The 16,262-nt window shown below is 44.3% G+C and overlaps 3 protein-coding genes across 3 annotated transcripts in view; all 3 read right to left on the bottom strand.

Moving 5' to 3' along the window:
- Positions 1-1,188: 1,188 nt before the first annotated feature.
- LOC136365484 (phospholipase A and acyltransferase 1-like) lies at positions 1,189-4,167 on the bottom strand. Its single transcript, XM_066325985.1, has 4 exons — positions 4,085-4,167; positions 2,822-2,960; positions 2,358-2,626; positions 1,189-1,979 (listed from the first exon to the last, which is right to left on the bottom strand). Exons 2-4 carry the CDS (start codon positions 2,937-2,939, stop codon positions 1,857-1,859), a joined length of 510 nt encoding a protein of 169 aa, XP_066182082.1. The 5' UTR covers positions 2,940-2,960; positions 4,085-4,167; the 3' UTR covers positions 1,189-1,856.
- A 2,564-nt stretch (positions 4,168-6,731) lies between these two features.
- Positions 6,732-9,697, bottom strand: LOC136365483 (zonadhesin-like). The gene is made up of 5 exons (XM_066325984.1): positions 9,510-9,697; positions 8,457-8,595; positions 8,029-8,157; positions 7,565-7,676; positions 6,732-7,228 (listed from the first exon to the last, which is right to left on the bottom strand). The coding sequence occupies exons 1-5, from the start codon at positions 9,669-9,671 to the stop codon at positions 7,075-7,077; spliced, it is 696 nt and encodes a 231-aa protein (XP_066182081.1). The 5' UTR covers positions 9,672-9,697; the 3' UTR covers positions 6,732-7,074.
- A 247-nt stretch (positions 9,698-9,944) lies between these two features.
- LOC136365794 (IgGFc-binding protein-like) overlaps positions 9,945-16,262 on the bottom strand; it is a 56,651-nt gene continuing 50,333 nt past the window's right edge. The window contains exons 53-58 of the mRNA XM_066326495.1: positions 15,707-15,957; positions 14,981-15,110; positions 13,783-13,948; positions 12,383-12,559; positions 10,588-10,718; positions 9,945-10,027 (exon numbers count right to left, since the gene is read on the bottom strand). Coding sequence (XP_066182592.1) covers positions 9,945-10,027; positions 10,588-10,718; positions 12,383-12,559; positions 13,783-13,948; positions 14,981-15,110; positions 15,707-15,957 — 938 coding nt within the window. The remainder of the gene's footprint in view (positions 10,028-10,587; positions 10,719-12,382; positions 12,560-13,782; positions 13,949-14,980; positions 15,111-15,706; positions 15,958-16,262) is intronic.

Genomic DNA, 16,262 nt, shown 5'->3' with positions numbered 1-16,262 from the left:
GAAATTCTGCCTTGATTATTTCAAACATTCAAAACCTAATGTTGCAAAAAGCAGTGAATAAATTCATTGAGGTTTCTTTCTTCCTTGCACAACTTTTGGTTTACCTACTAAACCATCTTGTTCTCAAGCCACAGGTTTTTCTCTTCAACTGACGCTGGCAGGGGAGGGAGTGAGTGCTTGGTGCTTTCTTGCTGGCTGGGGTTGAATCTGGACAACCTCTTCAGAGCACACAAAACCATCCAGCCTCTCACAGACAGCTCTTCTGCCCTCACCTGTCCCTGCAGTCCAGCCAGTTGCCTGTAAGAAAAGCAACTCAGGATTGTGTGTCTCACAGGTGGGATGCAGGCTCCAAACACATAAGGCAGATACCCGAGATAAAGGACAATAAGTCACACTTCCCCCAAACAGTTTTCTTCCAAGACGATCCACACATCAGCTTTGTGCCAAGAAATAGATAGCATGGCTCAATACACTGGGAGATGAAACATTGGTGTCTCACAGCTCATTCTTCACATCCCTCACCCCCAGCTCTGCAGAGACCCTGACTTTGCCTTCCTGCTGGCTGGGGGAGATTGAGCTGGTGCTGGGACCATGAATGCTTTAGAATCAATATCTGGTCACTGAAGTGAGAATGGCCACAGCTCTGCGAGGCAAAGGCTCCTGGCTGCCCCTGGAATTCTTTTAGCCCCTCTGTGTTTTGGCAGCTCAAAGAGTGGAATCATAGAATGGGTTGAGAGTTGGAAGAGACCATAAGAATCGTCTGTCAGTCTTGCTGTGGTCCAATGCCAGTAATCACTGCACTTATAGGGGTGAAGGGGGAAAACTTTGATGGCACAGTGGAACAAACAGCCACGAGACAAAGAGCCCACTGGGTTTTCCTATCAGACATCCCCACATTGGGAGGTTTACTGCTTCCAAAGACAATCAGAAGAGATGAAAGGTACCCTTTCTAGGCAGATAAAAAGTTAGCAAAACACCATCTTGTCAAAATTATAGCACGCCAGTAAAATGCTGACTTTTTTTCTTAATGGAATGGCAGGGAGAAGCAAGGCTGGACTGTTGGACTTGCACTTTGTCCTGGTTTGGAATAAATTAGGGAAGAACCTCCAAAAGGAGTCCCCTAAACCAAACCTCCTCCACCCTTCCCCCCCCCCCAGCCCTGGGTTCGGGAAGGAAAATACCTTGGAGGAAAAGTGGAAAAACCAGTTTATTGACAAAAAAACACTCCCCAACACCGAATAGTGGGAAATGACGGGTTACTGTGATGATGAGGAGGGTGCAATGCGTCTGTTGCAAGCCCCGGGACTTCTTCAACTTCTCAGGTCAGGTCAGGTCCAGAGCCGGTTCAAACCTTGGGAGGAGAGGGGGGAAAGAAGGAAGGAGGGAAAAAAAAAAAGAACCAAACAGAAGCAGCAACAGGGGAAAAAAACCGGCGGCAGGGGCAGCCGGAGAGCAAAGCAAACCAAAGCCAAGCAAAGCCAAGGCAAAGGCAGCCCAGCTAGCAAAAGAAGGAGCCAAAACAGGAAAGAAAGAAAGAAAAAAAACCCAAAACTGCAGGCACCCGCCCAAGAGGGAGGGGGCAGCTGCAAGATATAACAATGTATCCAAGATATGGGATGGATATATGGGATAGGAGGCAGGTCAACCCAGAACACACTTAAAGCCATACTCAGATAAAAGAGGATTTTAGGGCAATATGAGTTTGGATTGCAGACATTTTATTGAGGATTGTTTAATGCTTATGGCAAGGGTGGCATGATTCTAGGAAGCCTGCTGTCAGGTGTAGCAAAAGCTGACCGGTTAAAGCTGGGCCTGGGACTCCCACTGCCTAGCTCTGAGCTCTTCCACACAGCCCATCAGTAGTAGTTTCTCTCTCTCCTGGATGAGTCCCCACACAAGCTCTTCACAACAGCAGTGGCAAGACCAACCAGAAGGATACCTCCTACAGCTGCTGTAGTACCAACAACTGCTTTTGTGACCTAGAAAGGGAAAGCAAAACACAGGCTGGAAATATGATAAGCACTTGTATTTACTGCCCCTCAGCATGATAATGTAGCAACAGCAGGGATAATCAGGGTAATTAAATCATGGAGAGACATGTCCCCCATACATTTGCTACACCCAGCTTTGTCCCCCAGGAGGTGGCCCTCACTAAGAAGACACTGTCTGGGTGCAGACAGACGACTGTGACCCTGCAGGTCCAGGGGCTCTGGGGAGGCCAGAGGCAGCACTGGTTTGGACCCACGCCTGGGGCTTGGCTTTCCCCAGGCAGGCTGCAGGCTGTGTCCCAGTCCCCAGCTCAGAACAGCCAGGAGCTGCTCTGGGAGGCACCCAGGGGCTCACCCCATGTCACTCACCTGGTCAGAGACGCCCTCTCCATAGCGAAGCATTGTCACAAAGTGCTCACAGTTGCTGCCAAGCACATCATAAGGCACCTCCTCATCAACCCAGCACTCAGCACTGCGGATGATCTCCTTAACGGGGAGAGGAGTGTGGGAGCGATCATACTTGTTGTTGACACGCCAGTTATTATTTCCCACCACCTCCTTCAGGAGCTGCTTCTTCACCTTGGCCTTTCTGGTGAATATTGATGTGGTGCTGACCGACAGAGATGGGGCTCCTTCATCTGGGGAAGTCAGGGAAGAGATAAGGCAGGCTGGCAAATCCTCTCTGCCCCCTCCGGCATCTCCGATGGGTTTCTGACTGCCCCTGGACAGGTCACCGACACACACAGGGTCCAGCACAAGCCCATGGAGGGGGACAGGGCTCTTGGGGCATTCTAACACCCTCTCGGCACCCTGCCAGGCTGCATCAGCCTTACCTACAGGTGTCACGTTGATGACATATCCATCCCCAACATAGAGGGCCCAGTGCTGGTAAACTTTCCGGTCGATCTCGATGAGGTCTCCAGGCTGGGGGTGGCGCCTGCCATCTGCCATCCCAGGAGCGTGCAACGAGGACTGAAATGAATAAAATGTAAGAGATTCCCTATTTCTTACACAGTCTGTCATTTGTTAAAAAAGCTGTACTGTTTCAAATGTTATGCCAGTTGTAACCTGTCTGTTAAGAAAATTATGCTGTTTGTACCAAAGTTTATACCCTCAAAAATCTTATTCCAAGTTGTATACCCGCTCTAAAACCCCGGGTTCCCTCCCCTTCCATCGGGCTAGGCTGTCGCCATTCGCGCCCGCTCCTCGAACCGCTGGCCCAGCCTAATAAAAAAATCCAAGGACTTCCATGGTGCACCGCTCCAAAACCGAAGTGCAGTTGCCGGCAAACGGACCCAAAAGCCGCGACCCAGCCCAAAATCCAGATAAAAGGGAGACACTACAACACCGAGAAGACCCTCAGCTACCTAAGGACTGAATTCTGCTTCTGCCGCCTCGCCATGACCCCAAAGAGACTGGGAAGAAGTGACGCCCCTAGACCACACGAGCCCAGTTGAGTTCCTGGGGATTCCCGCGAGGCAAGAACTCCCGACTGTGTGAGAGCAGCAGATTCGTCTGACACCTGATCCTCAGCGGTGGCCGGAACGAAAACGGCGACAGAAGCGAGAACGACATGAGCGGCGACGGCGCAGGCGACCCCTCAAGTTCCCCCTTGAAAGAGCTGAGTAATAAAGGCTTTTCAAAGGAGCAGGTCTCCTGGCCCATTTATAACAAGGACGTGCAGCAGGTGTAGCCGGGCTGGCTCAGCGCAGGGCAGAGCGCAGCGGGGAGGCGAGGGCTGTGCACGGGCAGCTGTCGGGAGCGCAGGCACGGAGGGTGTCGGTGCCGGGCCAGGCACCGAACGGCCCCGCTCCCCGCCAGCGCATCCTCCTGAGGCCGAGGCCGGGCCGGGCGGGTGTCCGGCTGCTGCCGCCGTCCCCGGCTGTCCCCGCCCGCCCGCCGCGCCCTCCCTGCCCTCCCGGCCGCGCCCCGTTCGGGGCTCCGCTGCTGCCGGGGGTGCCCTGGGGGCCCGGCCCGTGCCCAGCCTCTGGGGCACCTCGGGCCGCCCGGCACAGCCGCGCCCGCCGCCGCCAGCACCCTGGAGGGGCCGCATCCTGCTGCCAAACGCCCGGTCGCATCCCCCGAGCTCCGCTCACCCCGATGCCTGTCCCGCTGTTGTCGTGGCCGCGCTCCCGGTCCGCTGCTCCCGGCTATAAATAACAAGAAAATGGCGCTCGCGTCGATCGTGCCTGCCTCACTGGCGACGCTGACCGGGGGATGATGATGTGCCGTCCGTCCCCTACTCTTGCGTCCTGTCCCGTCCCACCGCCCCCGCCTTCTCCCTCCCACCGCAGGTCCCATGCGGACGCTCCCTTCCTGAGATTGTTGCCAAACCCCTTCGTTTCGTGGAAAATCCGATTCTGTCCCCGAGGAGGACGTGCCATTGCCACTTTCCCGGAGACTGCCGCAGCTCCTCGAGCCCCTCCAGCCGTGGAGGGGCCCCGATCCCAGTTGACCGGGCGGTGTGAGAACATCCCTCACTGTGGATGAGACAGAGAAAAGTGGAGTGCTGCTTTTCTACTTCACCGTGATGAGGAACGAAGGAGGTGGAGCTCTGAGTGAAATAGTTTTAGGGCAAAGGGAGTTTTAGGATGTGTTTTCATGATGTGGACTGGGAATTTCCTTTGGGACATAAAAGGAATCTCATGATTGTGTCCAGCAAGTGTCCTAGTCCAAGAAATGAGCACAGCTGAGCCTGTACAACCATCTCTTTTACTGGTGCTGGTACATTGTGCCAAAACTAACAAGAAAACTATCCTCTGGGTGAGTTGAACTAAGCAGTGTATTTAATGCCTTGCATTTCGGAAGTCAGGTGAGCGACCTGGTTGATTTAAAAGATGAGAGCAATGTAAGATTTGTCATCTTTTTGCCTTCCAGTGGCATGAAATTGTTAATTCAGAGGAGCATTGAACAGCAGTTCTGATTTCTATATCATCCTCTTCTCTAAGTCTGAACTATTTGCAAAGCTTTGCAGTGGAAATTTAATCACCAAGGCAATTCTTGTGGTATGGAGAAAAAAAAAAAAAAAAGGCATATGTATGGAAACCCAAATATCTGCTTTACCTGGGCATAGTAGTGTCCTGTTGCCTGGGGGAGCCTGAGCAGGCAGGGATTCTGGGATTCTGCAGGGCAGGGACTGGCCTGTGCTCCCACCCAGTGCAAAGGGAGGTGAGTGTGGTCAGCACTGCTCTACAGCCACTGAATCACACTGTAGCAGGCGTGAGAGTGCAGTAGAAACTGCCACTGGACAGGCAGCAAAGATGGTATTGTACACACAGTGAAATTCCAGCATAAAGTTGACAGTTCATTTGTGCACGAGTAGGTCTCTCTTGCTGATTCATTTTCATTGTGTAATGAGGTTGAAAGGCCCTTTCTATTCATACCCTTTCCAAAATAGATGTGGCCTCTGTGTATGGACATCTGGTGTGTTCTTGAATGGACCAGAATAACCTAACTCACCACGGAGACTGCAAATACTTCTCTGGCTAGCAGTACACAAGAGTTTATGGATATAAAGGAAAGGGGAAAGGGTAAGTGAATAATAACCAGCATTACAGCAGAAACAACAGCAAGTCCTGTTAAGGAAACCCTCCTGTCCAGCCATCCAGGATCCCCTCAAGCAGTCACATTTTGCTGCACTTAAGCTGGGACTGAGGCCCCATCAGAGGCCCTTTGAGGTGCCCCCCTTTACTCCCTGTACACCTCACACTCACACATCAGACAAAGTCCTCCTACTTTCTTGGCCCCCAAGTTTCCCATAGCAGAGTTTCAAACATCTGGATCCTTAAAATAAATTAATCATGATGCAACAACAAAACAACAGCTTGAGCTGGATGACTCCTAGATGGAACCCCAAACAAAAGAAACCGTGTGGATTTTGTATGCTCCCAGTCTGCAGTCTCCAGCTCCTACTGTATCTCTGATTGTCTGTTCATGTGCCTGTCTCACAGGTCCCCTGCCCTTTGTTGTGTAAAGGGTTGGCACCAGTTCAGGCTTTGCCACCCAGAGCTCAATCTGCATCTCATACTGCAGCTGCACACTGAGCTACCTGCATGATACATCTTCCTCCACAATCAGAAAGTAACCTGCAACAAGCTGGAAAAGCATAAAAAAAAATTGTCATTGTGCTTTGTGTCTCAAAGCTTCTCTCATAACCCTGCTAATCCATTCTGGGCTTAGACAAGGCTCAGGCAATGCTTCAGTCCCTGATCTTTGCAAGTGGTCTGTCATGGGGTGGGTCTCATAGTCAGGATGTAACTAGGCTTTGCTGCAAGTACCTTTGGCCTCCTGATGTAGGGGAGTCCTTAGTATGGTCTGGGGCTGAGTTGATGCAGAGCTCCTCTCACATTCATCAGTGTGGCAGCTTCTGAGTTTGCAAAGACCCCCAAGGAGAGTTTATGACACGATCTCATTCTTTAGAAAGTTTTTGTTAAGTTATGCTATTGCTTGGTCCCCCAGGCTGGGGACTGATGACAAGCCTGCTTCTTGTCCCCTCCACTGTAAGGGGATAATGGGGGTCATCCTTTTTTATTTCATCTTAAAGATCATTCAGTTCCAATCCCCTACCATGGGCAGGGACACCTTTCATTACACCAGATTGCTCAAAGCTCCGTCCAACCTGGCCCTGAACACTTTCAAGGACAGGGCATCCACAACTTCTCTGGATAACCCATTTCAGTGCCTCAATACCTTCAATAGTAAGGAATTTATTTCTAAAATCCAACCGAAACTTACTTTCTGATCTCAAATCTTAACCTACTCTCTTTCAGTTTGAATTCTGACCACATCAGTTTATGGTTTGTACTTCTCTTAGAGGTGTGTATGTGATGTTGTGCAGCACCCTTGTGCCATCTGGAATTTGCGTTTTTCAAACATCCTTTGAAGACAACAGTCTCTTCTCTCAGTTAGAACATATTTTAATTTGTGCCTGCAATGTGAGATCTGAGAGATCTTTTAAATGAACAAATTCAAAGGTTTTCAATAAATGCAATGATATATTTATTTTTATTTTTTCTCAAAATATTTGAACTATGATTAAAATACAAGAGTAAAAAGTATGACAAATTAATAGGAATAATATTGTTAACTATAGATGTGTATTTGGGGATTCATTTTGGTCAAATGCACGGTTCACGATCCAGCCATAATCCTGCTCACGTACTCTGGCACCCAAATGATCCCTGGACCATTTCAAAGAAGGTTCTCTTGATATTGTAACTGTATCCGTCTTTCTCTTCCTGCTGTACAATAATAATAATAAAAAAGAACAGCCTATTTTAATTTCCATTTTTATTTATAGTGAGAGATCAAACAATGCTGTGAGCATGAATTGAACTGGGTTTTGGAGAAGCCAAGGTTTTTTGATAAGTGATACATATGTGTAAATGAAATGGCCTATGTTCATTCCTGATTTAAAAAAAGGTAATTTTCCCCTCACATTCATCAGAAGAGATCCCCAATGCTGTGGCTCCTTTGTTGTATTGCAGGTATGTGACTGATGGGAGTTTTGATGTTTATGGGTGCTAAAAGAGGTGTCTTTATTTTGCTGAATATAGCAAGGCTGGGAGAAGCCTTACCTGAACAGGTACACTGTGGAGGAGATGAGAATGACAATAACAGCTACACCTGCCACAACTCCGACAACGATGGCAATTGTGTTGCCTGAATCCTCTGTGTCAGAGTTGTCAGCTGAAAAACAAACAAGAGCTCTGTCACTGAAAGCTAACCGTGCTGTGAACAGAAATATTTTTTCTCCACCCTTGCTTGTCTGTTTGATTTTACTGTGTTCTCTGTGGCTTCCTGGGGTGGTGTCAGACCCAAGTCCTGTGTGCTGCACCAAGCCCTGCTGTCCTGTTTTCTGGTACCTCTCCACTGGACTTCTGACCCTTCTCTCTGCTTGGATCACCACAGGGTCTCACCCACTGGGTTACTAATCTAAATCATTAAAATTAAGAGCAAGCCCAGTCTTCTCCATAGTAACATCCATTTTTGAAAATGATATGCTTAATGCAGACAGGGAAGTCCAGAACAGTTTTATTACCTATTCTTTCAGTCTCACAGTTTGGTCCTGTGTAGAGTTCTGAACATTCACAGGAGTAGAGCGAGATGTTGTTGGAAGTTTCAGAGCAAATGCCATCATTGTTACAAGGATTTGGCATACATGGACCACCTGGGAAAAAAGGAGAAACACTTGACTCTCAGATAATTCAACCCTGAAGAGAACAGTTCTTGTTTAGAATAGGCTGACTGCTAATGTTGCACATCCCCTGTATTTTAGCGTGTTTCTTCTATCTAACAATACAAATATGGGAAAGAAACACTGTTTCTCCAGAGAAACGTAAGAGCAAGATCCCTTGCGTGGTTTTCTTCTCTACGCTCTCTCTTGCAACTATCCTTAACCCAGTGATGCCCTTTAAAGTTAATCAAGACTTCATAGCACCAAAGACAATGTGATATTGGTTCACTCACTCCTGTAGCATCCACGACTGTAGTTTGAAATGCCACAGATTTCATCAGACCCACACACTTCGTCAAAGCAGAAAACAGTGGAGCTTTCTGTGCACTGGCATTTCTGAGAGCAGTCATCAGTGGTGAATATTTCTCCAATCTGGAAGACCAGGAGTTAGATGTTAAAAAAATCAAATAAAATCAGCCAGAAAGAGCATGAATGTAGCACTAAAACCCTCATTATACTCTCTCCAATGCTTTCCTGATGAATGGCAGGGCAGATTGGGTTTTTTTAAAGTAATTTGTAAAACAAAAAGAAAGCAAGCAGCTAACTAATGCAGCTCTTTGAAACTCGAGGATGGCCCAAGAAAGAAAGCAAAAGGAGAGTTTGGGACATGAGATCCTAGCCCGAGGCAGGGTACATGTGTAACCAAAAATTGGCAACTGTTGCTGGAGATGAGTGGGAGATGAATTACATCATACCTCCAAGGCAATGTGAAAGTACTATCTGCCATTTTTCTTAAAAATATCACCTGTTAATAGTAAATCTTTACTGGCTTAGGCCTTTCTTTGTACCAAATCTCTGGTTAACGAGAAACCTGTGAGACAATGGAGCTATTTTGTATTGCAGTGACAATGGAGGATCCTCCTGAGAATTCAGCTTTGCTCAGGGCTCTCTTTATGTCCTGTCCAACTCTCCAGACTTCCAACCCTGCCTATACCACTCTTCACTGAGAGGAGCGAGGCCACAGTGACACACAGAATTTTTCTGTAACTGGCATGTTGTAAACTTCAGTGTAATAAAGGTCAAGAATTAACATGAATTTCATCACATAATTTCTCCAAGTGTCTGCCTTGGACTTGGCAGGCAGACTTTCAGAGGGAGACCAAGAGATCTTGACCTCTCTTCCCTTTCTCCAGAAACCAGAATTTTATTAAACAATTGCTCTTAGTTTCTAATGTTTCTACTGCAAAATTACATGCTGAGGATTATGAGGAGGTGGTCAAAATAACTAACAAAAGAAAATACTATTTAGCGTTGTGGGAGCTGTCTGACCCACAGAGAGACCATACCTCATAGTATTTGTTAAGGTATGTGCAGCCACACTGTTTGTAAGGCACACACTCAAAGCCACTAAGAACATAACCAGGGAGACATTCACAGCCTTCAACACAGGGTGATTCACACTCAGAGGGGCTGGTCAAGTCGTTGCAGGATGCTGGGCATGCAGACATGCATGAGCTGTACTTGCTGTTGGCAGGACATGTTATGCCTGTAAAAATAAGGAGTCCAGTTATACCAGGCTGCTGTGTGTTAGTTACTTACAGAATTCTCTTTCTGATCCATTTCGTAGGAGGCAATATGATAAATACACACACACAGATGTGCATATATGTATAATAGTATGAAGTTGTAATTAAAGCACTCCAAAGTCAAGAAATGCATCATCAAAGCTAGTTGTATGCTGTGCTCTCATTCCTGCTATACACTGATCTCAAAACAACTTCTCACATGTTCAGGATTGCCATCCCTGAAGCATCAGAGCTGTTCCACAGCTTTAGGAACTGTGTTTCAGCAGAAATACAGTTTCCTAATCATGGGAGACACAGGGAAAATATGGCTTGATGAATTCCCAAACTTAAAAAAAATGAGGAAAAATATGTTTGAGATGATTTTAAGTCTTATTTAAGCATTTTTTTTAGTCTGAAAGGTTTTGAGTTTTCAGTTGAATCTTTCTTTTTTAGTCTTGAAATTTCACAGACAAAAAAGATAATTAGTATATTTTGTAGATTTAAAAAGACTTCGAAATTTAATATTTTGCCTTCAGATTTGTAGCTTGTGATGGTCTCCAAGCAAAATTTAAACAAAAATTTAAACTTTTTGTCTCATTGGGAATGGGGATATCTTTTCACTCACAAAACTTCTGATGACAGGGAGCTGACAGCTCTGATTCCCTAAGCTAGGGTTTAAATGCAAAGGACACTCTCAGAAGAGAGGCCAGGAAAACAAGTGTGCCTGACTGTGAAGAGTGAAGTGTGCATCAACATGTTTTTACTCCCTGAGAAGACTGGATTTAGAAAAAAGCTGAAACTTCAGATTTTAAGACTTCTGTAGGTAGAACCCCTACTTTCTGTTTCTTCCTATGCTTACCACAGTCTGTCTGCTGCCTCCAGCCATCCATGCTGACTCCTTGCTGCTGACAAGCCAGCACATATTCCTCCAGACTGCGACACAAGGTAGCAACTTCATCTTCTTCCACACACATATCGAACAGGCAGCTCCTGTGTGCAACATGAGGAAGTATTAATTCCCAGTACATTTGTTATTGGTTGTTTTAATCTGTTTTTCTGTCTGACTCCGAGTTAGATCTGTTTTCCAGTATCTGGCTGACAGGAAACAGAGGAATAAAAGACACTCCAAGCACGTGATTGAGAAGATCAGGTCATTTGTTATGCAACTGCTGCTGCTGTGTGAGGTGTCCATATAGGATCATTAAAGCTGGAAAAGGCCTCTAAGATCATCAAGCACAACCTTTAACGTAACTCTGCCATGTTCACCCCCAAACTATGGTCCTAAATAGAAACTTTGCCTCATAAGCTATCTAAACCTCCCTTGGACCAAGCAATAAAGAGTTACCTGACTTAACACAGTAAGTTCTTTGCTCTCTGCTTCTGTTTCGGGAAGCATCTTATTTATAAAGCACTTTTTCATGCTGCTAAGTGTTACAGCTGAACTACACACTTCTTTCAATAAATGGATACCCTCCTCATGTCCATGTACCTTGAATGTTGACACGGAATTCTGTTTTATCTAGTGTTTGTTTTCCAGTGCTACCTTCTCAGTTTTGCTCATCATTTGAGTATTCATGGCCTCATGATTTTGAGGGGCATTGAGATCCAAGATGAATGGAATCTGCAAATATGCAGCACCTCAGAAAAATCAGGGCAACCACTAAGCAGGTAGAACAGGCTGCCCAACCAAATTCTAGAGTGAGGAGAAAAGTAGGCCTATGTTAAGAATCAGGAGGTGTATCTATATCTATATCTATATCTATATCTATATCTATATCTATATCTATATCTATATATGTCTATGTCTACGTCTACGTCTACGTCTATGTCGGTATCTATATATCTACATCTAAGATATAGATATAGATATAAATAGATATAAATACAGATATACGTATTGAAGCTAGCAGCCCACTTCATTTGGCTTAGGATACTACTTCTCTTGGGGTGGGCATTATCTGTCTTTTATCATTAGGTGTTACTATGTAACTAAAGAAAACTGGCAGCTACTTGGCAAATTTGTGACTGATGATGTTTGAAGGAGGAAAGATGAACCTGGGGATGAATGCAGCTCAGAATCAGGTATGTTGGAATTGTATATGTAGGAAGCAGAGAGACCTTGAAACACAGCAGAGGGAACTTTATTGAAGATACCAGGTTAGTTACTCTTCACTAATCTCGTTTCTGTAGTTCTCCATCAAAAATTGAAGAAGTGTCATGGACAGCTTCAGCCTTTGGTTATGGCACAATACAAATTTTATGAAGCTAGAACTGCTACCCAATAGACTCAGGTGCTAAATTCTCACTGAATGTGGATGAGAACTCTAAGCACATTGGAAGTTCCAGATTACAGGGATAATGCTTAACACTGCTGCTTTATCTGTGTGAGAAAAGAGGAAAGATGCTTTATAGAGCTAGCAGAGAAGTGAAATCATGAATAGATGAAAGAAAGATAATCATAGCTGTTTAAAAATAAATAAGGAGATGTAAATGTATCAATAATGGAATCACTGGGTTCAGTTCTACAAAACACTTACTGTCCTCAGCTCCTATTAATACCCTGGAGACTCCAGATGACTGAAGATAGTTCTTGTCAGAAACTATTGCCAAAATGGTGGAGATGGGGAGAACAATTGTCTGCAGCAGACACTTACGTGAAATAGAAATCTGGTTGGACTGCAGAATGACACGTGGCAAAAGGACCATTCAAGTAAGTCAGGATTTGACACCTTGAAGTTGTGTTTTGCTGCTCCAGCTGATTTTCACTGCAACCTTGGAAAAGCCCTGGATCTGGTTCCTCCTCAGACTCATTTTCTGAGCTGACATCTCGTCTGCAAATGAAGTCATTATGAAATCATCAGTGTTGTGTGTATATCCAGCATTCATGTTACTCCTCTCTGAGTAACACTACAAGAATACTTCCACCTTGTGGTGTAAATGTAAGCTTATTTCTTTTTCATGTTTCCTGAATCTGAAGGAGATATAGAAAATCAAATATGTACTGAAACACTTCCTATTATGTCAGAGATTTATGGATATTTAAAGTTAACAGGATATCTGTAGTTATCTCTTTGGAAATTCTGCATTATACATATGTTATTCATTGTCTCCTCCATCCAATCTATTCAACAAAAGTTGAAAGTTAGTCAGAAGGATGCAGCTGGAATAAAACCCTGTTTCTTGAATATATGTTCACTTTCACTGAACAACTGGCTGCATGCCTGAAATGCCAGAATTTTCCTATGGGCACAGCCTCTAGAGCCCCTTCATGCTCACCACTGCCCCATATACTGTCTTCTGGCAGGCAAGTTTTTGCAGCCAAAATGTATCCAGACAGCTAATGTAGTTCCATTTACTTTCTGAAAAAGCAATGTGTTAATGGCTAAGCAATTTCCACAGGCTTTCAGAGCAACAGGAAGAAAGGCAAGACCAGGAAGGCAGGAAACCTCAAGGAAACAAGAAAAAGCTTTTTCAATTTTGTGTATGGACTAATTAGCACATAATTTTCCTGACCACAAATATCATGCTCATGTACAGTCAAAAGAATGTCCTTACTTTCTGTGTACTGGCAGAAAAAAAAAAATAGCCCTGAAAGCAAGAAAATCAGAGTCTTCAAGAACCTTTTCTGGGATTAACTGTGAATCATGTTGACGGATTTCAAAGCTACCTTCGTGTTGCAGAGGAAAGAGTGACATTGAATCAGGATTTGCACTCAGGCCCATCCGGCACATTTTCATATCTTTGCCAGGAACCATGAGCTTGACAAAGATGTTATTCATCCCTGTGCCCTAACAGTTGTAATGGCTGTGACTCCAAAGAGGTACAGAACTGGGGTCATGCCCTGACAGTTCAGGCCTCTTCTGGCCAGATAGAAGGGCACTGATAGTTCACCCTGTGTGATGAGTAGGAAAAGTCCCTTACACACAAACAAAGGGAAGAAGAAAGATAAGATGGAAATGAGACAGTGTAGTTATTCCTAGAGGTTAACTATGACTTAATTCACTCACTTCTAGTGGCAGTGATTGCTGTGGATATTAAATAGAAAATCAAGTACCTGAGACGAGAACTTCTTTTCAGAGGAACTTTCCAGCTTTCACCAAATGTATTCACGTTCCTCACCCAAACACCATTTGGATTTGTGAAATCATTTGTGCGTCTCCCATCAAAGTTACCACACAAACCTTCCACTCTGCCTCTGTAGGTGGTAGCCAGCTTTATGTCTAGGCAAAGGCAGAAGGAAAAAAAGCTGTTACACAGAAATTGTTGCAACTGAGTATATGGAAGAGGTTGAAATCAGTGCCAAGTGCCACATGACATGATTCAGATTGCAGGTGGTAATGTGACATGGGCTTAATACACAGCATAAGAGCACAACCCTGAACATACCTGTTCATACATGGATTCATGCATCATTAAAAAGTAATTTTTCACAAGATTTTATATAACATGGTATCACTGCCTAGGTGCTCTTAGTGCATGCTGTTTACTGCTTTGCAACAAACGGAATGCATCAGCCACTTTTTGCCCTTCACTTACAGTCCACTTGATCACTAAAAAATAGAATTTCTATAGACATTCTCTTTCTGCAATGGAATTTCTGTTGGAATTTCAGGGTTTGGAATGATGGCCATGTAAATAAATAGCCTGGCACTTTCACTGTGGACTCAGAAATAGTCTAGCTATATGATGTTGTAAATCAAGAGTAACTCTGCCTTTGAACAGAGGAGATATCATTTGTCCAGCTTACATGAGTGACTTGTGTATATGCCATGTGAAAGTCCTGGCAAACAGTAAAGAATGGGGTTATCTGGAGTAGGCTTGGGAGGAGGCAAAATGATACACTCACAGATCTTGAGGATCTCAGTCCTACAACTCCAGTGACTGGGCTCAGCTGGCAAAGGGGCAGATCCTGATTTTGCCCCATCGTCCCAATTAACATTTTAAAATTATTTACTTTTGATTTTATCATTCAGACCTTACTTAACATTAAAAAAGTCTGACAATTCGACTCTACATCTCATTTCTCCTAAGTTCAGTGGGATCCAAATAGAGAAATGCCAGTTTTATGGGATTTTTCTGGTTCCTGGAAAACACTTCTTTCTGTTATTTTCTGGTATTTTATATCAAAAAGGATCATAAGTGCAAAAGGTGAATATTTCAAATTTTGCCTTTGGTTTAGACCTTCTCTGGAATGAGAATATTTTTGGGGGCAGTGCATAAATATTTCTGCAGAGTTTTTTACTATCACTTACCTGCATTTTGATTGCCATCAAAGCTCAGGTATAAGCCAAAATCTGTCTCCAGGTAAATTCTTGTTGTTCTCTGATATATACGAATACCTTCATGAGGTCGAACAGGGAGCCACACCCTCACACCATCCAACTAACAAGGAATGAAAAAATTAAAATTCATTATATATAAGCCAAAATAAAGTCTGATTTCAGTTCAGGTCAATGCTACAATCCAGTACTTCCCTGGTTTTATGATGAATATATCAGATAATTTAACAGCATTTATTTTTTAAAGTTAACAAAATCATTTATTGTGGAAAGTGGTCTGAACACAATACTGTCATGTCATTAAAAGAAATTTCTATTATTGAGCTGAAAATGTAATATCAGCTATGTGTGCTTTTATACCAATAAAGAAGGAAGGAAATTAAATTATCCTAGCATAAAAGAAACCTTTCCTTAGCATTGATAAAAAATTCGTGTGGCTTTATTGTAAGCCTTGGGATATTTGGGATTTCATTGCTAAAACTATATCTATTGATTTATTTGTTTGATGTAGAATTGTATCTTCCATAGCTATGGAGAAAAAAGACCACACAACTGAAAAATCTCATTTGCGGTTGCCTCACAGTGCTACTGTAATAATATAGTTCACTTTAATTCTTCAAAACGAACGTCCATTACTCAAAAATGTTTTCCTCCAAGGAAGTGCCTTCCTCTGTGCTCTGCAGTCAGGGAGGGACTTACCAGAACCTGCTTGTTCTGTCTGAATCTCACTGTGTGGTTGTAAACATTGATGAGCATCTCTTTCAGGTAAGTAATGCGTCGACTTGTACGTAGAGGATAGTTCGTGGCTTCAATGCTGAACTGTGTCAGAGTGTCAGGCAGGTCAGGGATGGTCTGAGCCAGAATATATGTGTACTTCCCTTGAAAGTGGTGCACCAGCCCGTCAAAGGTGATGTAGTGTGGGTCGCCTATGACCTGGCATTTCCCAAAACCTGCAAGGGAAGAACTTCATTACTCTCCAGTCTAAATGTCCATGTGCCAGATGCCATGCCTGGATTGGTCCAAACTGTTGAAAAAAAATGATTGCTGCTAGCATGCAGGTCTGAAAGTAAAGATGAGTGCTCAAGCTTCACTCCAGTGAATGGACACTCAAATGGAGAGATGGACAGAGAAACTCATTCCTCTTCTGAGAACCACTATGAGCCAACTGAGCTGAAACAGAACATTAGGGTTCATAAAATTTATTGAGACTAAATTGTGCACATTGGCCCTCTGCAGAGGAATGACTCTGACACAA

The sequence above is a fragment of the Sylvia atricapilla genome, chromosome 10, assembly GCF_009819655.1.
Source record: "Sylvia atricapilla isolate bSylAtr1 chromosome 10, bSylAtr1.pri, whole genome shotgun sequence".
Classification (NCBI taxonomy): Eukaryota; Metazoa; Chordata; class Aves; order Passeriformes; family Sylviidae; genus Sylvia; species Sylvia atricapilla.
Note: the sequence above shows the minus strand (reverse complement) of the source record. Positions and strands in the feature narration are given on the sequence as shown.

Coding starts and splice junctions, on each gene's coding strand:
- LOC136365484 (XM_066325985.1), bottom strand. CDS start 2,939: ATGGCAGATGGCAGGCGCCACCCCCAGCCTGGAGACCTCATCGAGATC. Junction 2,627..2,821: donor CATCAACGTGACACCTGTAG/GTAAGGCTGATG, acceptor TGACTTCCCCAG/ATGAAGGAGCCCCATCTCTG. Junction 1,980..2,357: donor GAGAGGGCGTCTCTGACCAG/GTGAGTGACATG, acceptor TTCCCTTTCTAG/GTCACAAAAGCAGTTGTTGG.
- LOC136365483 (XM_066325984.1), bottom strand. CDS start 9,671: ATGTCTGCATGCCCAGCATCCTGCAACGACTTGACCAGCCCCTCTGAG. Junction 8,158..8,456: donor CAGTCGTGGATGCTACAGGA/GTGAGTGAACCA, acceptor CTTTTTTCCCAG/GTGGTCCATGTATGCCAAAT. Junction 7,677..8,028: donor CTGTGAGACTGAAAGAATAG/GTAATAAAACTG, acceptor TTTGTTTTTCAG/CTGACAACTCTGACACAGAG.